Source organism: Sarcophilus harrisii, chromosome 3, assembly GCF_902635505.1.
Source record: "Sarcophilus harrisii chromosome 3, mSarHar1.11, whole genome shotgun sequence".
NCBI lineage: Eukaryota > Metazoa > Chordata > Mammalia > Dasyuromorphia > Dasyuridae > Sarcophilus > Sarcophilus harrisii.
The window spans coordinates 303,104,130-303,129,959 of NC_045428.1; the positions used below are offsets into that span (position 1 = coordinate 303,104,130).

Below are 25,830 nucleotides of genomic sequence, written 5' to 3' on the forward strand. Positions count from 1 at the left end.
GCAATCCCAATAGACTTTGGATAGAAAATGCCATCTGCATTCAGAAAAAGAATTAAGGAGACTAACTGCAAATCAACATATTCCATGCTTACTTCTTTTTTTGTTTCTCTCTCCCATGATTTTTCCTTTTTGCTCCGATTCTTCTCCCTCAACATGATGCATAAAGTAATGTATATTAAATTTGTTCAAAAAAAAAAAAAAAAAAAAAAGAAAAATAGGTACCTTACTGCATTGCTGGCAGAGCTGTTAATTGATCCAGCCATTCAGGAAAGTAATTTGGAAATATACTTCCCAAATCACTAGACTGTGCATTCTCCGTGACCTAGAGGAACCACTACTACTAATCTTACCTCTAAAAGAGAACAAAGATGAATAAGAACCATATGTAAGAAAATATTTTCAGTCCTTTTCATAGTAGCAAAAAACTGGCAACTAAATGGGTACTGATTAATGGGAGAATGACTGAACAATTATCATATATACATTTAACAGATTATTACTGTGTCATAAGACATGCTGAAAGGGCTGGCCTCCAAGAAATCTAGAGACTTACATGAACTGATTCAGAATAAAATTAACAAAACCCAGAGAACAATTTCTATAATAATATCATTATTAACAAAAACAAAGGACTCTGATCAAAGCAGTGGTCAGCCACGACTCCTAAGGAATGGTGATGAAGCATATTATGTACCCCTTGTCAGAGGTTAACAGATTCAAGAATCAGAAGGAGATGGACATTTCTGGGCAGGACCAGTGTGGGGATTTGTTTTTCTTGACCATACATATTTGATCCAAGAATTTGGGGTTTTTTTTTCTCCCACTTGTAGGACAGATGGGAGAAGAGGGATGGGGGTAAAAAGGTGACAAAAAGAACAACAACAACAAAAAAAAAAACTGGGTCATTCAAACTTTTTCTGCTGGAAAATGTTCTACTACATCTGTTTGGGTATTCTGGTGCTTTAAAATTTGTTTAGAGTCATTATTAAAAGGAATTTGAAGCAGTTTGGGGGACAGGCTGGGCAAGTTCTTGCCTTTACTCCTGACACAACTTAAAAAAAAATACTGAGAGAATAAAACAGTCCAGGAAGAATCACAGAAAAGTAAGACAGCTTTGCAAGGTACAAAATGAATTTATTATATATTTAAAAAGAAAAGCAAGCTGTATATAATAAAGATCCAGTTTTGGATACAATCCTATTTTTTGGTTCTGTTATGAAAATGGAAATATCTGTTGTACTTGGTGTTTACTAATTTCAGAATAAAAATAATTTTTAAATGGAATAAAATGAATAATACAACCAAAAAATGCTTAGGACTGTGATGGAAAAAGAAAGAAACCAAGAAAATATTCCAGGCTAAAGAAGTATATAGCTCTTAAGATAGAGGTCAAAAAAGTCTTGCCTAAATGGAGTATAAACTTATTGGACCGAATGAAAGGAATAGAGAAATCAGGGCCAGAATAAGAATTCACATTTATAAGTACTTTAATTACAAAGCACTTGATCTACTATTTTATTTTAATCCTCCAACAACACTGTAAGATATGCCAGATATGTATTAGCAAGGTTTTAGAGAGGCATAAATTGGGGCATAAAGCATCTCAAACAATTACAGGCTCAGGAAGAACACATAACCTACCTAAAATCACAAAAGTGGTGAAGACCCAGAAATAGTTCAATGGAAAAAAAAAAAAAAATCAATGACCTTGATTACTAATACACCAAGTCATCTAAATTCCATCTATATAACACATACCTTTATTTCTGTTGCTTCCTCTCCATTCCCTTTGTCACTACAATCTTATAAGTCCTATAAATCGGTTAACTGCTATTTTTTTAAGCTGAACCAAAATGCCACCTTTGAACCCTTCCTGTATCCTTTGGGCTTTTACACAGGATTTTGCCTCATGTAGTTACCACGTATTGTTTTATGTGTGTTTACATCCTACCTTGCTAGGGTAGTATAAGCTCCATGAGGAATGTCAGGCACTATGTTCTTTATGACTGCCATATAAATCAAACAATGTGATAAATAATTGGGCATAGTATGACTGTAATCAGAATTGTAGGATCTGAGTTGGAAGTCATCAACTCTAACCCACAAGTGAAAGTATCTTCACTATAATATACTCCCTTTCTATTGTAAGCAAAGATACACAGGAAGGAGGAGATGGAAATAATGGAAAGAGGGAAGGAAAATGAAAGAAAGAAAGAGAGGAGGGAAGGAAGAAATAAAGGAAAGAAAAGAGGGAAAGAAGGGAAGGAAGTATGGCAAGGAGGAAAAAAGGAAGAAAAGAGGGGAAGAAAGAATGATGAGGGGGAAGAAAAAGAAAGAGAAGGAAGGGAGCAAAAAATAAAGAAGGAAGAGAGAGGTAAAGATAGGAAAAGAGGATGCAATTGGTTCTATAGTTTCAGGTTTCCTTACCTATTTTGTTACTATTGAAGTTATACACATCTGAAATATATTGTACTAATCCTTTATCCCAACTTTAAAAAATTTTTAAAGCTTTTTATTTTCAAAATATTTTCAAAACACTTGCAAAACCTTACATTCCAAATTTTTCTCCCTCCCTCTCTCTCCCTCCTCCTCTAGATAGCAAGTAATCCAATATATATTAACCACATGCAATTCTTCCATACGTATTTCCATAATTATTGTGCTGCTCAAGAAAAATCAGATCAAAAAGAAAAAAAAAAGAGAAAGAAAAAAAACAAGCAAAAAAGGATGAAAATATTACATTATGACCCACACTCTGTTCCCACTGTTCTCTCTCTGGGTGTAGCTGATTCTCTTCATTACTACACAAGTAGAACTGATTTGAATCATTTCGTTGAGAAGAGCCAAGTCTATCACAGTTGATCATCATATAATTTTGTGGCCGTGTATAATGATCTCCTGGTTCTGCTCATTTCACTCAACATCAGTTAATGTAAGTCTCTCCAAGCCTCTCTGTATTCATCCTGCTGGTCATTTCTTACAGAACAATAGTATTCCTTAGCATTCATATGCCACAATATATTCAGCCTTTCTCCAATTGAGGGGCATCCATTTAGTTTCCAGTTTCTAGCCACTACAAACAGGGCTGCCACAAACATTTTGGCACATACAGGTCTCTTTCCCTTCTTTAAAATCTCTTTGGGGTATAAGCCCAGTAGTAGCACTGCTGGATCAAAGGGTATGCACAGTTTCCTTCATTTCAACTTTTACCATTATCAGTTCTCCTCCTCTTTTATTTTGAGGCAAGTGGTTAAGTGGCTTGCACAGGGTCCCAGCTACTAAGTCTCAGGTGTCTGGGGCCGGCCAGTGCTCCATCCGCTGCACCATGGAGTGGCCCCATATACAGTAGATCTCAGTAGACAATGCTGAGAGGAGAGGCCTTCAGATGCAGAAGTCTAAATTTTGGAGTATTCAGGAACTGAATTTGGTCATTGTTTAAATCGGTTACTCTCACCCAGGGGTGATTTCTGATAGAGATGCACACCTAGATAAACAATTCCATTTATTGCAATCTTCTGGTGAGGGAAATAAAAATATTGCCTCAGGTTGAAAAAAATAGTTGCGATTAGATTGTTAAAGACTCCACAAAGTTTATATTTGACCCCAGTGTAAACATGAAACCACTGGAACTTGAGCAGGGAATAGATGGTTGGATCTGTATTTAAGGACAATCTCTAGCATATCAATGGGTCAGATGGACTGGAAAGGGCCACGTCTGAAGGAAGGGGGGGTCAGTTAAAGGGCTATTGCAAGAAAAACCAGCAAATGGTGCTAAGAGCCTGAATACAAACGGCAAAGGTTCTAGAGGAGCTATGGAAGCAGAAATGTCAAGATTAGGCAGTGGACTAATGTGTGGGGGGAAAGAAGACAAGGGAATCAAAGGCAACAAGATGCAAACCTGGGAAATGGCACCTTCTGGAAGAGGTGTGAGTCTGGGAGAAAAGAGATCGAGTTTACTTTGGACATGTTGAGTTTGTAATACTCAGCAGGCAATTGATGATGTAGTTCTAAAGTCAGTATATGAACTCGGGGGGAAAAAAAATCACTAAATGACCATTGGATTTAAAGAATATATTACTGAAAAACATTCCAAACATATGCATTTTAGTACAGGATCTCCTTTATTTCCCTGGTGAGGCAAATCCATCAATCCTTTTTTTAAAAAATTCAAAATTGTGTGTTAAGTCCCTTTTGCTTCACAAGCAATCAACAGCATTTCATTCTCCATCAAACAGTTGCATTTAATAGTACCAAAAGGCTTAATAACACGCTGACTTTAATATGGAGATATCAAAACTAAATATCTGTTTCAGGGTAAATGAACATAAAAGAGCTATTTAGACGACAATCAATCATTTACTTAATTCACAACAGCTATGGCTGGCATTCTGCCAAAGAGAAGACAGAACTAAAAGCAAATTTTCTGATGCTGGTATGTAAAAGACAATGATTAAAATAAAAAAAAAAAAAAAGATTTTCAATAGAATTCACAAATTCATTTTATTTCAACAATGAATAGGACCAATGTTGAGACTCCATATAAAGTGCAATCTTTTCCGAATGAGGTTTTCAATTACATACAAAAAAAATATATAGTACCCTATTTTAGAATGAGAAAAGGTACTAAGACAACAATGAGAATAGGACATTTTCAGTGTCAGATTCAAATGAGCTTCAAATGAAAAATAAAATTTCTTTCTAAAACAAGTGCCATTTTAAGAGGTATGGCTTCATTAAAAGGAAAGACATATTTTAAATATATTGTATGAATGGGAATAGGGAATAGAAGGAAGATAAAACTTTTCAAGAAAATACATTCCTAGATGATATTCATCCATTATTTCCTTACAGCCTTAAAATTAATAATTTAGATTGCTGTGGGCTTAGAATCACTAAATATCTAAAATAATCCTCACTCTCCCCCTATTCTCCACCCCCTCCCAGGTTCTTTATGGATTAAAAACTTCACAAAATGCTGATCCCTGGTGTGCAAAATAAATACTTATCTATAGTCCTTCATCCCCGGTATTAGCCCTGGTCAAGGTTGCTGGGATGTAGAGGAATAGAACCTTTAGGGAAGCTTCAGAGAGTTCCTTCCCTTTTTTCCACCTAAGCAGAGACAACTGAGCAAGATCGAGGTAAGGTACTTAATAGGTAAGGACCCATTAAGCAGGTGTCTTCTCTATGGCACCAAACTAGTTTAAGCAGCAGTAGGTACATATAACAACAAGCCTGAGAGACCATTAAATTCTACAAACTTATTCTATAAAAGGCAATTCCTCAGATATTTTTGTGAGAAGTTATGACCATCAAATTCTATTTCATTTGAAGAAAATTCATTTCCCCCAAAATCATAACATCCCAATATCCATATGGAAATGTCCTTCCATAAAAACACTGCTCAAAAAAGGTCCCTCAGGATATTGAAGCCACAATGCTTTTAAAAAACCTTGATAAAAATAGCCTGGTTCATCCAAGAGCTGCTGCCATGTTGGCTGTGGTTGGGCATCCTGAGTGCAGCTTCCAAGAAGGCAGGCCAGGTGAGGGACCAAGATCCTCGAGCAAGGGGCGTCTCTTCCCTTCCAGAGTCATACATCCAAGTCATGTAGCTCTCCCCAGCTTGGTCCTATCTTCACTTTGACTTTCAGTTTCACTGAGAGCTTCACTGCGTTTTCCATTTCATTCTTGACAATCTGAGCTACCTAAAAGCAAATACATGAAGGGTAAGAGGGAGAGAGAGTTTCCTGTTCTCCTAGGGAAGACTTGGACCATCTGCCAGAAGACGCAGCTCTAAGAGTTTCTTGCATTTTCCTTCAGAAGGCTTTTCATTCCCCCAAGTCTAAAACAGGGCATCCCAAGGCAGTCTCCTAGACTGGTCTTCAATGAGAAGGAAAAACTTCTGTTTTATCAGGCAGCTGAATGGTGGAGAACCCCAGCAGAATGATTGGTGAGAAATCTTGAAACCCTGGCTTCTAGATTACAGTTTTCCCTTATCATTGCAGAGCTGTATTACAGATCCTAATATAACTTCCCTAGATTCAGAAACATCCCTGCAGCACATTAGAAGCAGGGTCTCCCAGCACAGACAGAGACAAAAGCTCAAAACAATCTCCTTCTTTATATAATGTACATTCCTAAAAGGCAAGACTCTAATTCTTATTTGTATTCTCCCAGTACCCAGCACTGTGCTTGGCACACAACAGGCTCTTTAAAAATGCCAATTAATTACATGGCTGACTGACTAGCTTTTCTGTGAATCCACCTCTCCATGCCCTTGGGTAACTCAATTCTCCTTCAAGCTTCCGGCTAGTTTCAGAAGTCTGAATGGGAAGGAGAGGTGCACTGGATTGGTAGAAAACGATCTTTTTTTGTCACAAAGAGACTATAATTTCTCTCAGGCACAATAAAAACTAATTCTACATTGTAAAGATACCTGGACAATATCGTCTTCTGCCACCTCATAAAGGAGCTCATCATGCAACTGAAGGATGAAAAAAGCTCCTCTTATTGGGCAAAATATTCTTTGAAATCCTTTCTTCAGTCCTAAGTGGAGAGAGGGAGAAAGTATAAAAAAGAGAGTAAAATTAATCACTATGTCCACATTGTTTTAATAGGAAAAAAGACCAAGAAGGGAAATGTCACAATAAAACTTCAGAATTTTTAGATATCCTTTAATTAAGGAAGAGGAGAAGGGGGAAAAATATTTGTATAGTGTTTTATATGATAATATTATCTGATACTAATATGGAAGCTCATGAAATTAAATCACTGAACTGATCAAGAAAATACCTAACTTACTATCTTAAGAGAGCTTTCCTGGCCTTTTAGAGTAACCCTGCATACCTCCCACTCCACCACCCTCTAGTGACAAAAGCATAATATCGTAGCACGTGGCTGCTAGAAGGCCATTTCTATGCAAGTTCAAGAGGCCATTATTATCTTCATTACCTCTTCCTACACAACTCTTCCCACCATTCTCCATCAAGTCAGCACTTGGAAGACGGGAATACTGAGAGGCAATAAATCCGAGTCAATGTATTACAAGTGTGTTCTTTGGAGAAGGAATCCTTCTACCAGAAGAGCTAGTAACACGGGATCCCATCTCTCTTCTCTATGCCCCCTCCCCCAAATCACAGGCTAGCTGATCAGAAACTACTGCTCCCCCCGCCCCCATTCCAGCACGTCTCCTGATCCATTAGTCCAGGGCAGATCTGGAGCCTGAACCAGTTCCTAGGCCATTCCTGCTCCTGCCATCACTTCCCCCCCCCCCCCCCCCCCCCCCCCCCCCCCCCCCCCCCCCCCCCCCCCCCCCCCCCCCCCCCACTGCAGTCCTGGCTGGTTCCCACAAGGGGAAGGAAGGCAATGGAAAGGAGTAGGTGTGGATGCAGAACAAAGACGGGCCAGACCTCGCCAAGTACTTTTACAACCATTGCCGAATTTGATCACAACAAGGCAGATGGTGTTATTATCTCCATTTTAGATTTCAGAAACTGAAGTAAAGTGATTTCCCCAGGTCACAAAATGAGCCAGAACCTGAGGCCATATTAGAACTCAGGCCTTCCACTCTAGATCCAGAGCTTTAACCACTGGGCCACTAACTTCCTCAAGGCATCAACACACACTGTGACCATCATTTCCTCAATTCCCAAATCCCTTCTCTTGTGTTCCACCTCAGCCACAGAGGCAGGCCTGGCTTTGATGTCCATCACCTCCAAGGGTTCTACTTCCATGATCATGAATTATGATATTATTGGATTGCTTGCTATCTGAGGGAGGGAATGGGGAAGGGAGAGAGAAAAAATCTGGAACGCAAGGCTTTGCAAGGGTGAATGTCGAAAACTACCTATGCATAGGTTTTGAAAATAAAAAAGCTCAAAAAAGGATGATATTCTTTTATTTGACCTAGAATCTTCTATCATTTTTCTCTCCCAAAGTCTCCCTCCTAAATCTATTCTTCTTCACTGGACCTCTAAACCCTTCTCCTCTTTCTACATCAAACCTGCTAAGACTTCATTTTCCTTTTTTCCAAATCCAGATTCTATTATTAATTAACTCAAAGTTATGTTGTCCTCTACTCTCAAATTTCTTCATCCCTAGTCCTACTGCTGACCTTCCCTCACCAAGTTCCAATTCTAAAAAATCTGTCATCAACCTCCCCCATTATAAGTCATATATGCTAAATAAAGCTGCCAACTCTGCTTTCGGTGCCCCCTGAGTAATTGTTATCCAATCTCAAATGGACTTTCAGAACATCAAAGGAATCCTTTAATTCCACTGGACTGATTCTCTCTCAGCTCCTTCACTCAAGCAGCAGTTTAAATCTTCTCTCTTTAAGATTACCACATGACTACCTTGCTCCAGTCACTCAAAAGAAGATACAACCTCATACTTAACTGAGAAAATAAAGATTATTCATTCTGAGCTCCCTCTTCTTTCAAAATCTTTGCATAGCATAACCCATTTTCTCCATCTTTTATTCTCTGATACAGAGTTCATTGTTCTCATCATCCAACTCCTCCACAGTCCAACTGGGGCCATCTTTCCTGCCTCCTTTGGCAGATGACCCCCCCCCTTTCTCCAGTCTTCAATTTCTCTCCATGTAAGGCTCCTTTACTGCTGATTACAAACACACCTATGTCCCAATCATCCTTAAAATACTCTTCACTTCATTCTACCACCCTCAAGCTGTTGTCCTTTATCTTTCCCCCTTTTAACAATATCCTAGAAATATCTATACTCATCCCTCCACTTTCCTCTAACTTTCTAATCCCTTATCTAACTTAATCACTCAACTGAAACTGTTCTCTCCAAAAATGACCAAATGTCACTTCTCTCTCCACTGACAAAGCTGATGGCTTTTGTTTTTCTCCACTTATCTGCAACATGGGTCACTGATGTTTAGCTCCCCTCTTTAGGTTTGTATGATATTGCTCTTTCTTAAATTTCCTGACTGCTCTCTGCCTGCTTTGCTGGACTATATCATCCTCATACCCTCTTTGTGACTTTGGATGTCTCCCGAGTCTGTACCTGCCGTTCTCGACACATCCTCTCCTGATTAGCCCATTTCCTGGGTCTCCAGAGATACTCTCAGGTCCTGACTCAAGCTTCCCACGGCCAACTTCCTATTCAACATTCCAAACTACATGTTCCACTGAACACGTACAAAACAGAACCCATTATCCTTCCCCAAAATCCACCCTTCTTCCACACCCCGCTATTTCTGAGAACACTATCTTGCTTTCAAGACCTATCCTTGACATCCCTCACCCCAACATACTTATTCAGCTGCCCAGTATTCTTGATTATATCTCCACAACACCTCTTGCACATACTCCTAATTGTCATCCCTTTGATTCTTTCCTTTCCCTTTCCAATCCACCCTCTATGGGGCTGGCAAAGTGATATTCCTAAAGTATGCCTGACCAGTCACTCCTCTGATCAATAATCTCCAGGGATTACCCAATACTACTATTATCAAACATAAATAACTTCTTTTGACTTTTAAGCTGCTCTAATCCAAGTTCCCTAAACAGAATATAAGATCTTGGAGGGTAAGGTTTATTTAATAAATGCCTGCTGATATTGCCTACTCAAAGGAAAGACTAATACAAATTTTAGAATATCAATATCCTACAGCCTCTGCTGTCAAGTTCAATATAAAAGGGGCACTAAACAAACAGTGGATACAAAATACCATGCAATTTTTACTCTTACCATCTACATAAACATTTTATCACTCAAAATTTATTATTCAAGAAAAATAGCACAAGCTATTATTATAATTTGAACACAAGCATTCCATGACTTAAAAAGTTGAAAGATATTTCTTCTAATCTATCTCTGAAGACCCATAGGGACTGTGTGGATAGGAGTCAGACAAGATTCTGCCATATAGCTTTTGAATAATCTCAGGGTGGAGGGCGAAGATCCAATGGAGCAAAAATACAATAATCAATCATAAATAGTACCATAACAATCATAAACAAACCACGTTATAAGCTGGAACCCAGCCAGCACCCAGGCACTGCAGCTTATAACCTGTACTTGTCAGAAAAGCAAGAGGACACTTCATTGTCTTTGGGAGGAAAACAAAAATCTCCGCCTTTGCTAGCACTTGTGTGTAGAATCAGTCAATATACTGTGGCAACATGGTGCCATAACTCTATGACTTTAAGTTATTTAAACTTTAGCAAAGTCATTTAAACTTTTGGCCTTCAATCAATTCTTGTAAAATAGAGATATTATCTATCTCATATGGCTATTGTACTTAAAATGTTTTATAACTGTGAAGGACCACACAAATACAAACTATATTTTCCTTTTGTTCCAAACTCTAAACGTAAGTATGATACTGTGACTGAACCCATGGCAATTAAATTGGTAACAACCTCCTCAACATGTGAAAAGCCCTTGATGTTTTATCAGTGATCCCTCCACACACAACATCTAAATCTTATTAACATTGCTCCACAACTCGACAGCATTCCTCCCCTGGACAAGACAGTCAGGGCTGTGCTACCATTGCCTGAAAGAAGTGGTTCTCTCTGAACAGTCTTCCACTAAGCAGAACTCAGAGAATCATGGAGAATCTCAGCTCAGAGGGACCTTCGAGTTCTCACACACTGTGGAGGGCCTCTCAAATTCATGCCTGTTTAGTAATTACTCTTATTGCATGACATGTCCAGAGGAGACAGTGACTGTATAAAGAATATGAGCCATTTTACATGTTGGTGCTTCCTATGGAGTGGGCAAAAACATCCAACACTATCATTACTCTTTATAAATGCACAGAGCACACCATATACTTGGTAATTTGGCATTCTGTTGACCAGACTGCTCTATAGGAAAAATTCTATAATCCTATATATAAAATATAAAATAAAAAGTGATGTCAAGGATGATATTGAGACAATTAAAAATCCTAATGTCCCGATGTCCTTTCTGTATCATACAAGAAAGATTAAAAAAATTAAATCAATAAATCAAATTTAAAATAAATTAAATCACTAATAAATGGTATGATAGATCATCACTGTTTATAAGCAGAATACCCTATCTCCATGCATCAAAACAGAATTTATTTGTTCAAGTCAAAGTAATATAAATGTCCAGAGACATTGGTCAATTCTCCAGAGTATCAATGTGTCTATGTGTATTGACTTCAATATATTTGGATTCTCTTTAAATTGACATAATATGTTAACCATAACTATACATTAACCGGATACTTAGCCAGAATGCTCTCTATCTTTGCCAGGGTACAACAACTCATGTGTTGCTGTGCCCTGGTCCCCCTTACCTTAGAACCAGGGTCAGCTTCTCCCCGCCACGTGCAAGGCCCCCAGCGATCCCCCTCACTGGCCCTTTCTGCCTCCCTCCTATGCACCTCTCCTCAGCCTTAATGGCTTCTATCCAGTAAGAGAAAAGCGACAGTAATAGGATATGAGGAAAATATCTAATAAAAGTTTAAAGCACTATATAAATGTGAGTTATTTTTACTATAAGTTTGACAGCAATCTGAGTCAATGAAAATTTCTTCAAGGAAAAAAAATGAGGTGAGGGATGAAGGATTAGGAAATGGGAGCTGTAACAGCTAAGATCAGCTGCAATCTGCCTGTATCATACTGTAAGCAGGGGACATGTTTTTGAGAAATAAGCAAAAACATGAAGACAACAGCAAGGGATACACAGAAAACTCAAGTTGAGTTTATTCACAGAACCTCAGAATCACATGTGTTCATTTATGTCCACAGAAGACAGAGGGGCAGCTAGATGGCACGCCAGATAGAGCCGGCCCTGAAACCAGGAGGACCCATGTTCAAACACTTGTGTGGCCCTGGGCAAGTCACTTAACCCGAACTGCCTCACAAAGGGGGGAAAAAAAGCAGGGACACAGTCAAGAAAAAGAGACTCTGAAATACAACTTAAAATAAAAGCTTTTCTTAAAACCTCCCTCCCTCCTTTTCTTATAATTACTTCCCCAGTTTGAAAAATGGCATTATGAAAAGTAAACAAACCTGGTTTGTCACCATGTAGGTTACTCTCTCTATGCCCGTGTGACTGGATCACAGAAGGAAGAGTCTCTAATCGTCTCTGAATATTAACAGTGGCTGTTTTGACAATATCGGCAGCAGAGCCTTGCACTGTGGTATTGATGGCTTGACGTTCAGCCTATAAAAGAGAACATTCATTTTTTCAATGAAGAAGAATGCAGGATTGTGTCAATGTAACTGAGTAACCACTATGTACAAGGCATGGTGCTAGGAGCTGGGTAATACAAAAAAGGAAGAAAACACTTCCTAATTTCAAGGTGCTTATGATTTATTGAGAAAAATATAACACATACCCAAATAATCACATAACATTTATTACAAGTTTTTGAGATACTATTTACCTAAATAATTCAATAGGAAATTGTTACCTCTATGCTCAAAAAGTTATCAAACTGAGCATACCCTTTGATCCAGCAGTGTTACTACTGGGATTATATCCCAAAGAGATTATAAAGAAGGGAAAGGGACCTGTATGTGCACGAATGTTTGTGGCAGCCCTTTTGTAGTGGCTAAAACTGGAAACTGAATGGATGCCCATCAGTTGGAGAATGGCTGAATAAATTGTGGTATATGAATATTATGGAATATTACTGTTCTGTAAGAAATGACCAACAGGATGATTTCAGAAAGGCCTGGAGAGACTTACACGAACTGATGCTGAGTGAAATGAGCAGGACCAGGACATCATTATATACTTCAACAACAATACTATATGATGACCAGTTCTGATGGACCAGGCCATCCTCAGCAATGAGATCAACCAAATCATTTCTAATGGAGCAGTAATGAACTGAACTAGCTATGCCCAGAAAAAGAACTCTGGGAGATGACTAAAACCATTACATTGAATTCCCAATCCCTATATTTATGCACACCTGCATTTTTGATTTCCTTCACAAGCTAATTGTACAATATCAGAGTCTGATTCTTTTTGTACAGCAAAATAACGTTTTGGTCATGTATACTTATTGTGTATCTAATTTATATTTTAATATATTTAACATCTACTAGTCATCCTGCCATCTAGGGGAGAAGGTGGTGGGGGGTAAGAGGTGAAAAATTGGAACAAGAGGTTTGACAATTGTTAATGCTGTAAAGTTACCCATGCATATATCCTGTAAATAAAAGGCTATTAAATAAAAAAAAAAATTAGCCTCGCATGGGTTCTGTCAATAAAAAGTTATTTAAAAAAAAAGAAAAAAAAAAAAGGAAATTGTTACCTATATACATAAACTAAAAAATTTAGTAACAATTCAAAATGTTTTAATTAAAAGTTCATTTCTGTTTCCCCAGAAAAAGGTATAGAAGAGTTTTCATATATATACTAACTAAAAAAAAAAAAAAAAAAAATTAAGACTTTAAAAGCACTTTTTAATTATGAACTTGGCAAACATTAACCAAATACCAAGAGACAAAAAAATTTTCAGAAAAGGAAAACTGCATATAAAAGCATCATTCTCTATTATGTACAACTTGGGTTTTTTTCTCATTAATTATATAATACATTTAATACACAATCCCCACATCGGTCTAATTGTGACTCTTTCTGAATTTCCACAGCTCTTTTCTGCCTACTTTTAAATTCGCCAACATTCTTCTCCTTTTTCCTTGTGGCACCTCTATTACTAAACTCCTTTTCCTCTCATGAATCTCTCTTCCCACCCCCAAAATAAACAAAAGCTCTCTGCTGTAACAAGTGAGTACAGTCAAGCAAAACCAATCCGCACAGTGATCATGACTAAAATTACAGTCCATCACTTTTCAGAGGAGAAAAGGGAAGTGTTATTCATCATCAATCTTCAAGATCTGTGTCACTGCCTTAAGTCTTTCAAAGTTATTTTTCTTCATAATGTAGTTATTAAATAAAACGTCCTCCTTGTTCCACTTTGTACATCCTTCCCACATTATTTCTGACTCCATCCCATCTGTCATTGCAATGATATTTCATTACAATTACATACCACAGCTCACTCAGCCATTCCCAAGCTGATGAGAATTACACATTTCCTCCCAGTTATTTGTCATAACAAAAAGCGTTGCTATGGGCTGTTGTGGGGGATAGAACCTGCATAGGCCTGGAATCAGGAGCACCTGAATTCAAGATCCTTAACATATCACTGTAATCTGTTTGCCCCTGTTTTCTCAACTGTGAAATGAAGAAAATAATAGTAACTACTTCTCAGGGTCGTTGTGCGGATCAAACAAAATAATATTTATAAAATGCTTAACATTCTACTCAGTGACAGTAGGCACTCAATAAATGTCCTTTAAGGACATTTTTCTTTAAGGACAAGAAGGAAAGGTCCTTCTTATGAAATCTTTGTTCCTGTATGTCCTTTCCTCTCTGTCTTAAAGCTCTTTAGGAGGCATAAATCTGGTATCTGTAAAACTGGGTCAAAAGATATGCACAGGAGGCAGCTAGAGGATGCAGTGGATAGAGCACCAGCCCCGAAGGCAGGAGGACCTGAGTTCAAATATGACCTCAGACACTGAACACTTCTAGCTGTGTAACCCTGGGCAAGTCACTTAACCCCAATTGCTTTAGGAAAAAAAAAAAAGATATGCACAGACTAGAGGGTTTGGAAGTACAATTTCAAATTGCTTTCCAGAAAGTTTAGACTAAGTCAAAGTTCCATCAAAAGTACGTTAATGCTCCTGTCCTCTCACAAGAACTCCAACAACCATCATTTTCTTTTTAATCTTGGTCTACTTAACAAGAACAAGATGAAACTTCGGGGTTATTTACATTTACATTTCTCTTATTGAGTAAAACACTGCAGCATAAAAGCACCAGATGAAATAGGTTTTCTGGGCTATAGCTTTGTCTGCAAAGTGAAATAATGATCTTGAAATCTATTTTAATTCCAGGTCTGAGGGTCAACGGTGAATTACTCTAATCGTTATGACAATTCTTTAAATACACTTGATATAGGCTATCAAGTTATCCTATAAGCTCATCTTTTTCACCTGTGATCATTTGGATAATAGTTTTGAATTCCCTCATGAACTGGAATGTCTCCTTTGGATGGACAAACCAAAAATGCCAATGTTCTTCTTAAAATGTTGCATCCAGAACTGAGAGAAAAAATTTAGATGTGGTCCAACATGAGCAGAATGAAACAGAGCTATAATATCCAGTTCTAGATATATTAAATTTCCGCTAATAAGTCCTAAAGTTATATTCTTTTTTTTGCTGCTATATTCACTGATTCACTGAGCCTGGAATCCACTAAAAATCCTTTAGTCATTTTCTCATATCACATATTATCCAGTATCCCCCAATGCACTTAAATTGACTTTTTGACATTAGGACTTAACATTTATTCCATTAAATTTCATCTTATTAAATGGGGCCACTATTCTAACACATCAAGCTCTTCTTAAAATCTATCAACTATGAGAGATAGCTAGGTGATGCAGTGAATACAGCACTAGTCCTGGAGTCAGGAGGATTTGAGTTCAAATCTGATCAGACATTTGACACTAATTGTGTGACCCTGGGCAATCACTAAACCCTGATTGCCTCACAAAAATAAATAAATAAATATATGAATGAATGAACAGATTATTAGCTATCTGTTCAAAAGCCACTGCATCTGAAAATGTTATAACATGCCATCTGCACTTATATAATTGTTGAATAAAAAAAGAGCCAAAGAAATAATTCTGTAGCACTCCCTTAGAAATCTTCCAAGTTGACATAAAACAAATAATCCTATTCTTTTTGGTCATTTAGCCCATTTTCTCTTCCCTGACCATATTAACACATAGCACACCTTCCTAACTCATTCATGAAAATGTTGTGGAAGATTTTGTCAAATTTCCTTCTGAAATTCATGTATATCATGTCTAAAGAATTCCCCTATAATCACCCTGGCTAAAAAAAAAAAAAAAAAAAAAAAAAAAAGGAAACTGAGGTTTATTTTATGTAACTTTTTCTCATTAAATCCAAGACAGCTCATTGTGATCACTAGTTTCCTGTGCAATCTCTCAAAAACCATCTAGAATTTTGCTCACAACTCACATTGTCTTCACTATCCTAAAGTTCCTTTCTCTTAAAAGTAACTGCACCAGTTGCCCATCTCTACCATAGGGTACCTCTCCTGCCCTACACAGTTCTTCCAAAAAATAACCAATAATGACTTTTTTTCAGGACCATGATATAGTTCATCTGTTCTGATAACTTGAACTATCATCAGAATTCTCTTCCCTTGCCAATTCTCTAATGATTATTTTGCATTATAATTTCTAATCTCCTTGACAAAGAAGAAAGGACAAAATAAAGAGTTTAGTAATTTTGCTTTTAATCCACTGCTACTCATCTGTTCCATTCCCCTGAAATGCTTCCTATCTGTCTTTGTTCTTTTTGTCTCCGTCCTGGCTAAAAACAAATAACTTGAGTAGCCCTTAGTCTTGGCTTTGGACAGGGCAGCTAGATGGTTCCACAGATAGAACAGTGAGCCTGAGTTCAAATCCAGCCTCAGATAATTTATGAGCTGTATGATCTGGGTAACTAATCTGTCTGCCTTAATCCACCGGAGAAAGAAACGCAACCCACTCTAGTATCTTTGCCAAGAAAACCCACATCCATTAATAGCATAGTTCACAGAGTCACAAAGAGCTGGACACAACTGAATGATGGAACAACAACAAATATGTCATTCTAAGTTTTATCATTTGTGACATTCATTCAGAGATAGTGTCATTCTTTTGTACTTATTCTCTGCTGCCTTTTATTTTATTTTCTGTTCATGTTCTTTTAAAATATGCTATTGAGTGAGCTGATTATAGTCCCATTGGGATTCATCTCTTTTTTCTTTGGCTAGCAATCGCATCATATTATAACTTCAAACAGATATCCTTTGTCCTGGTAAGATCAGGAGACTCTTGTCAACATTCCATGAAACATAAGCATGTGCAGGTCCATCCAACCTACTCTCTGGCTTTAAGATATCAGTGGTCTTCTTCCCTTCATTTTGTCAGATACATTTTTCATTCACTCAAAACTTCTAACACAAATTTTGATTCTCTTCTACCTCCTTGTATTTTTGCTTTTATTCTTATATTACTGTTTTGTCACAAGGCTGAAGGGAACATCATGCTCTGTTCTCTCAAGGGACTGTTCCTTTATCCTGATAAGCTAGAAAATAGAGAAATAATCTTCCAGTGTGCTTTTCAATTTTTCTTCTAGAAAAATGAACATGCTACATTTTGGAACACGTTGTCCTTACTTATTTCTGGAAGAAATGCTGACCGAAAAACAGAGCACAAACTGCAAGTCAGGGGCACATTTTTCTCACTTCCCCTACCTGCTAAGGCACAGTATGGGATGATGCTAAGGTCTCCGTGGATTTTATGACTTAAGTTTCACCTCTAAGTGAAACAGGAAACCATTTGTTTTCCATCCCTCTTCACAATGTTAGCCCCAAAGATTTCTCATCGTGACAGTTTCATGTTGGGTTTCCTTATTTTTTCTTTCCTATTATCTGGCACTATTTCTCAGGCGCAGAACCTATCTGCAAACATCAGATTCCTAATACCCTAAATTAAGTAACAGGTCCATACACAGTCATACCTGACGTCTTTTGAAGATGTCCATCTCTTTCTTTCTTGCCTTCCTTACTTTTATTCCCACTCACTGGTTGTTGCACTGTATCTTTTTTTTTTTTCCTCTGAGGCAACTGGGGTTAAGTGACCTCCCAGGTCACACAGCCAGGAAGTGTTAAATGTCTGAGGTTAAATTTGAACTCAGGTCCTCCTGACTTCAGGGCTGGTGCTCTATCCACTGTGCCACCCAGCTGCCCCCATGCACTATATCTTTATGTACTACTTTTCCCTATGCTACTACCTTCTAGCCAAAGAATATAATTCCTATAAATTGTTAATAAATAATATATAATAAGTAATCAGTATTAATTAAATAATAAATGCTTTTTCATTATAACAGACTAAATTTCTTTTATTTATTTTTGTGAGGCAATCAGGATTAAGTGACTTGCTTGGGCTCATTCAGCTAGTAAGCTTCAAGTGTCAAGTTGGATTTAAATTCCAGTCCTAATGCTCTATACACTGGGCCACCTAGCTGCCCCTCTCCATTTCTTTTTAAAAGATTTTAAATAAATAATTAACCAAAGTATAGATATATGCATAAAAGCAATATATTTGCCAATAGTCAAAATCTAGAATTACTGATTTACCTCCCACAATGCACTTTACAAATACTTTTTTTTTTAACTTCTAAATTATGTTTAGAGAAGAATGTTCAACATACATGGGATCTACTGTAAGGATTTTGGTCTTTGATTCCAGGCAAATACCTTCTCCTCCCCAGGATGGTCTGAACAAACCCATCTCTATTGCAGTTCTTTACTGTCTCTCTTAGGAAACGTTGAATGCCTAAGAGGAAAAAATAAAAGAAAATCTAAATACATTCCAAGTTTATAATTTATGTAACATATTTCTGTCTAAAAAACACATTAAAATATCAATCAGATGCTAAGTAAAATGAGCAGAACCGGGAGATCATTATGTACTTCAACTATGATACTGTATGAGGATGTATTCTGATGGAAGTGGATTTTTTTGACAAAGAGAAGATCTAACTCAGTTTCAATTGATCAATGATGGACAGAAGCAGCTACACCCAAAGAAAGAACACTGGGAAATGAATGTAAACTGTTTGCATTTTTGTTTTTTTTCCCAGGTTATTTCTACCTTCTCAATACAATTCTTCCTGTGCAACAAGAGAACTGTTCGGTTCTACACACATATATTGTACCTAGGATACACTGTGACATATTTAACTTGTATAGGACTGCTTGCCACCTGGGGGAGGGGGAGGAGGGCGGGGAAAAGTCGGAACAGAAGTGAGTGCAAGGGATAATGTTGTAAAAAATTACCCAGGCATGGGTTCTGTCAATAAAAAGTCATAATTTTTTAAAAAATAAATAAATAAAATAAACAAAAAGTATTAGAAATAAAAAAATAAAAATAAAAAAATCAATTATAGTACTTTGAGAAGTAGCCTAGTACAGTGTAAACATCACCAAGATGGAGGGAGATGCAGGTCTGAGTTTGAATCCACATTTAGCACTTACTAGAAGTGTTGTCCTACAAAAAGTTATGGTTAAAATTGCTATCCATTGATCACTCCACCTCCAGACCTTAGCAAGAAAAGTTTCATGGAGAAGTAGTTGACTTTGTAATCAAAAAGAGTGAGAGTTGCTCTGAACCAAATGAACCTAACAGAATTGGTCTTAATCTTCAACTCTCAACAGAAGTCAAAAAGAAAAAGGAAAAAGGGAGAAATAAGAAAGGAAATACTCTTGAGAAATGTTTGGAATGAGGAGGAAAGAACTTACTCTTTCTCATAATTAGGGAATCGCAGGAAAAGATAATTCAAACACTGAGGTGAGGAGAGTAGGGAATTAATAAGCTTCATCTTTATCAAGGTCAGGAAAGGGAAGATTATTTTTTAAAAGCAAGCGGGTTAAAAAAAAAAATACAATAATAAAAGTCAAAAGAAAAGGGATGAAAAAGGAAGAAAGAAATGAACTCAAGAGATGATCAAAGAGAGAGTAGATTTGGGAAGGAAAGCCACAAGCAAAACAAATGTAGAACTCATTATCAGAAGTAAAGGGAAGTAGGGAAAATTGCCATACTCAGTGACTACAGAGAGAGTGCTATAATAACCAAGCTATCAAAAGGATATTTTATGGAATCAGACAAAATAAAAGCAAAATACATTTTTAGAAATGAAAGTTCAAGAACATATGATGAGAAAAAGTAAGAAGGGTAGTTTTGCAGATTTCAAACTAGTCTACAAAGCAACAATTATTAAAAAAACAAAAAAAAGTTTGCTAGGTAGATCACCAAAAAAATAGGAATATTCTGTATAGCAATACATTTCAAATTTACAAATCATCTAAACAGTTAAAGTCATAGCACAAAAACAGACTCTAATGGAAAGTTCTATCTTCCATGATTGTGGATGGGGTAGAATTGTGAACTAGAGAGGTTATACAGAACAAAATAGGCAAATTTCAATTGTGTAAATTTTTAAAGTTTTTGGACAAGTAAAATCAATTTACCTAGAAACAGAAGAAAAGATTTTGAATGAAAAAAATTTTTGCAATAAATTTCTCTGATAAAAGAGCAATATCTAACATGCATAAGAAACTAATATAAAATTATAAGAGTGTGGGCCCAAATAGCCAAAAGGCTTGACAAAAACAGCTTTCAAAATAAGGAATAAAAATTATAAAAACTATTAAAAACAAAAACTTAAAGAAATGTAAATCAAAACAACTCTGAGGTGCCACACTAAAAGCTAATACAGAAAAACTCTATGCTAAAGGAGTTATAAGAAGCCAAAATACTAACATGTTACTGGTGCATTGGTTTTATGATTTTAGAAAATAATTTGGAATGATGGGAGAAAAGTTACTTAACTTATATTGTCCTTTGACCCAGACCTTATTCTACTATAACTACATTCAAAGTTACTGATAACAATAAAGATCCATATAAAAATGTTTGAAATAGTCTTATCTAGAATGACAAAATGCTAGAAATAAATTGAGCCCCCAAATTAGAAAATGACTGAAAAAATATTACTACTGAATGACAAATATGAAGAATTCAAAAAAGCATGGTTAAGACATTTATCAAATGATGTAAAACAAATGAAAAAAAAAACAAAGACAAAAGAACATTTATTATATATATATATATATATATATATATATATATATATATATATATATTTATTTATTTTTAAACTGGTCAAATAAACTGATTGATGATAGTATCATTCTACTAAATTTAAGGAACATATTCCCTCCTTTTTTGTTCATAATAAACTGATTACACTGCTAGGCCATATGGTCTTAGAGATTGGTAGGAGAAAGGTTCCATATAAACCAAAACATGTATAGCAGAAATTTTTTTGATAGACTGGAAGCAAAGTAACTGCCCACTGATGTTGGACTGATTAAACAAAAAGTGTGGCACATCCCTATGATGGAGTATGACTGTTCTGTGAGAAATGATGAATAGACTGAAGCCCAAAAAAAGACTCATATGAGATGAAATAGGCAGAACCAGGAGATCAATATAGACAATGACCACAACAATGTAGACAGAGAAGAGTGCAGTAATAACAATCTGAAAACAAATGCTGTGGAATTTTAAAAACCAAGCTTGGTGTCAAAAAAGAGACATAAGAAGATGGAATATAAAATGGACAGACAGGAAACCATGGAGGTGGGAACGTGGCATAAAACAGTTTTGGTTTTGTTTTTTTTCCAATATGAAAATTATCTGAATTTTTTTTCTTCTTTTTTTTTTCCCCTTCATTATATGGAAGAGAAAGGGTTCAGGAGAAATAAAGCGGAAAACAAAAGTGATGAACAAAAGAAACAAACAAAAAGATAACACATCCTTAAAAAAAAAAAAAAAAAAAAAGGAAGGAAAAAGGGAAGGGGAAGGGGAAGAAGGGAAGGCATAAAAAGAAATTGATGGTATGTATTTTATAGAAATGTAATTTATAAAGAAATTTGTGTGTGTGTTTGTTTGTTGGGAAATGTCTTATTGTGCCCCCCAAAACAATTTTTAAGCAAAAAATAAAAATACATGAAAAAGGGGAAAAAGAATCTATTTGTCATCCTCTATGCAATTCTTTCCACTCAACAAATTATGAACATCATTAAGAATATTTTCAGCAGAAGGACAAAGTTGCCCAAAGATTTGACAGGGACATTATGTTACTCACACAGCCAACCTTCTGATGCTCCACTCTTGGTCTCTGCTTTTCCCCAATATATTACATTTTAGTTTTTTGACTATTCAGAAATAACTTTACTTTAAACTTACCTAATCAAAAGTGAGTCTAAAAGACAAAAGATTCCTTTAGGATAAGTTAAGATTTCTTTTACCTGAGTATCTGGATTTGAAGGATTCAATATAACAAGCAGCATCATTTTCTTGAATGCCCATCTGCTCTCCTAGGGATTTAGCTCCCATTCCATAGATTATTCCATAGCAAATCTAGGATAAAAGAGGCATCCCATTAAATAAGCAATTTAAAGACCACAGAAAAGAGTTTCTTGTGACTAACATCTTAGGCAATTTTACAAAAACAAGTTGGGCTGCTTTTGGCTGACTGAACACCAAGGAATAACCATTTGCGGACCAACTGCTACATGATAGATACTGTGCTAATCACTTAACATATATTATTTCACTTCCTCCTCATAACAACTCAGAGTCAGAAACTGTTATAATCTTCATATGACAGCTGAAGAAACTGAGGCAAACAGATGTTAAGGGACTTTTCCTCTTTCAGCTCAGTTCTCTGAGTTTTCAGCTCAGCTCTCTGAAAGAGAACCTCAGTTTCCTCATCTCTAGATTGGGACAAATAATACCACCTAGACAGGCAAAGGTGAGTTCGTGGATGGATGGCCAGCCTAGAAATCAAGAAGTCCTGGGAGATGCAAATCCTGTCTCTTAATCACATTGACCATGTAATCCAGGGAAAGTCAGTGGTCTGTCCAGTGCTCAAGAAGCTCTATGAGGCTATTGAGTTCCACAGCATTTGAATTAGCAGCTTCCTAATCAGGAATTCCCTCTCCTAGTGAAACCACGAATTTGGATCAAATAACAAAGTCAACTTTTCTGGGGACACTGCAATAATCAAATGAGATAGTATGTATTTAGGACTTTAAGCATTTACATAAACATTAGCTATCATTGTTATCCTAACTGCCCCTTACTACTTGCATATGGACTTGGAAAAGTAACTTCCTTCTATGATTTTAGTTTTGTTACCTAGGAAAGAGAGAATTGAATGAAATGACCTTTAATTTCTCTTTCAGCTCTAAATCTCATGAATCTACTGATTTACTTACTACACATCAGAACAGTAAAAAATTTAAATGACAAACTTTCAAACTAAAGGTCTCTAAATATACAACTTCATCTACTTTTGATACCTATTTTTAAAAGTACCTGTTTTACTACACATGTACCTGCTTGGCTTGCTGCCTTATCTCATCTCCAACTGCCTCCAAATCAATCATCTTCCATTCTGCTGCAATGCTCTTGAAAACGTCAGCTCCACTGTTTAATACCTCAGTGAGACGACGATCCCGGGATAAATGAGCCAAAATCCTCAGTTCTAGTTGAGAATAATCAGCAGCCAGGATCATTCCTCCTAGAATCAAGAAGTGTCCATTACAAAGCTGGGACAAAAGAAGCCAAAATCTATACAGTTTAACTGAATAGGGAGAGTATCATTATGTAAGATATCAAAAGTCAGAACTTTAGAACAAGAATGTATCTAAGACATTATGTCATCTAACACATTTAAACCTGCTCCTTTTTTTGTCAATGTACCTTAATTCAGTTGTATGACAAAATTTCTCCTCTCCAGGAAATAGAAAAATAACATAAAGTTTCATCATAGGAATAACATTAAACAAGAAAGTTGAGTAGTATCGAGAATATTAGACAAAATATCTACGGTGAGACCTCAAGCAATGACCAGATCATGAAGAAGCAGTTAGTCCTGCAGTGTATTTTATCTCCTTGATCACTAAGTAACTGGGGAAAGGGCTTAATTTTTTTAAGGATAAATTCTAATCAGATTCAGAGAGCACAACTAGGAATCCTAAACAGAACTAAACTGGTAAAGAAAAATTCTGCACAGAAAAGTTTCTTTAATTTCTTTTCTATTGTGGGTGGTGTTTCTTTAGGCTTTCATCATTTTACTTTAAAAGTTTAGAGTTGCTTTAATAAAGAGTCTAGAATCTCAAGTGATACTCTAGAATATTTGAGATCCTAAATAGGAGCCATTATTAAGATAAACATGTTATCACCTCAATTACTAAATATTGTACTGGAAACATTAGCTGTAGCAATAAGAGAAAAAAAAGAAATTAAAGGAATTAGAACATGCAATGAGAAAACAAAACCATTACTCTTTGCAAATGATGTAATGTTATATTTTAAAAGCCTAGAGAATTATCAAAAAAATTACTTTAAATTATTAATAACTTTAGCAAAATTGCAAGATATAAAATAAACTCATGTTTTAAAAAAATCATCAGCATTTCTTATATGTTACAAAGTCCAGCTATAAGAAATAGAAAGAGAAATTCCATTTAAAATAACTATTAACAATATAAAATATTTGGGGGTCTACTTGCCAATAAAAACTGAGGAATTATATGGACACAATCATAAAACACTTTTCACACAAAATTGGATTGAAACAACTGGAAAATATTAATTGCACATGGATAATAAGCCAAACCAATATAATAAAAATGACAATTCTACCTAAAGTAATTTATTCAGTGTCATAGCAAATAAATTATCAAAAAAATAGTTTATAGAGTTAGAAAAAATAACCAAAAAAAATCATCTGGAATAACAAAAGCTCAAGAACATTAAGGGAATCAATGGAAAGAAAATAAGAAAGGTTAGTCTAGCCATTCCAGATCTCAAACTGTACTATAAAGTAGTATTAAAACAATCTGGTACTGGTTACAAAACAGAGTGGTGAATCAGTGGAATAGATTAAGTACAAATAATATTATTGTAAATGGCCATAAGAATTTAGTATATGTCAAACTCAAAGATCCAAGCTTTTGGAACAAAAACTCATTATTCGACAAAAACTGCTGGGAAATCTAGAAAACATTATAGTCCAATGCCTCACAGCTTTTTATCGAGATAAGGTCAAAACAGGTACCTGATTTACTCATAAGGAGTGATACGATGAGCAAATTAAGAAAGCATGGAATAACTTATCAGATTTATGGATACAGGAAGAAGATATAGAGAGCCTTACAAAATATAAAACAGATAATTTTCATTATATAAAATTTAAAAGGTTTTGCACAGAAAACAACCCAGGTACCACCTCACACCTTTCAGATAGCTTAAGAAGAAATGATGATGAATGTTGGAGGGGATGTAGGAAAACTGGGACACTGATACATTGTTGGTGGAGTTGTGAACAGATCCAAACATTCTGGAGAGGAATCTGGAATTATGCCCAAATGGCTACCAAACTATGCATATTCTTTGATACAGCAATGTTTCTACTGGGCTTACATCCCAAAGAGATCTTAAAGAAGGAAAAGGAACCACAAACAAAGAATGTTTGTGGCAGCCCTCTTTGTAGTGGCTAGAAACTGGAAAATGAATGGATGTCCATCAGTTGGAGAATGGCTGAATGAGTTATGCTATATAAATGTTATGGAATATTATTGTTCTGTAAGAAATGACCAACAGGATGATTTCAGAGAGACCTGAAGAGACATGAACTGATGCTGAGTGAAATGAGCAGGACCAGGAGATCATTATATACTTCAACAACAATACTGTATGAGGATTAATTCTGATGGACAATGAGGTGATTCAAAGCAATTCCAATAGACAGACCTGTGGAGGTCTGCCATGTGCATCCAGAAAGAAAAGGACTGTGGGGACTAAATGTGGATCACAGCATAATATTTTCACCTTTTTTATTGTTTGCTTGCTATTTTTTTTCTTTCTCATTTTTTTTCCTCTTTGATCTCCTTTTTCTTGTGCAGTATGCAAAATGACAATTCCAAAAAACAGAAACATGTTTAGAAGAATTGTACATGTTTAATCTATATCAGATTGCTTGATGTCTTGGGGATGGAGATGAGACAGAAACATTTGGAAAGATTTTGCAAAGGTGAATATTGAAAACTATATTTGTATGTATTGGGGAAAATAAAATACT

At 36.1% G+C, this 25,830-nt stretch overlaps 1 protein-coding gene across 1 annotated transcript in view; it reads right to left on the bottom strand.

Annotated features, from left to right (window-relative positions):
- Positions 1–4,166: 4,166 nt before the first annotated feature.
- The window catches only part of POLQ (DNA polymerase theta), a 100,978-nt gene continuing 79,314 nt past the window's right edge, over positions 4,167–25,830 (bottom strand). Inside the window, exons 25-30 of the mRNA XM_031959723.1 lie at positions 23,081–23,265; positions 21,989–22,100; positions 18,325–18,449; positions 12,018–12,171; positions 6,434–6,543; positions 4,167–5,702 (exon numbers count right to left, since the gene is read on the bottom strand). Of these exons, the coding sequence (XP_031815583.1) occupies positions 5,589–5,702; positions 6,434–6,543; positions 12,018–12,171; positions 18,325–18,449; positions 21,989–22,100; positions 23,081–23,265 (800 nt within the window). The 3' untranslated portion in view covers positions 4,167–5,588. The remainder of the gene's footprint in view (positions 5,703–6,433; positions 6,544–12,017; positions 12,172–18,324; positions 18,450–21,988; positions 22,101–23,080; positions 23,266–25,830) is intronic.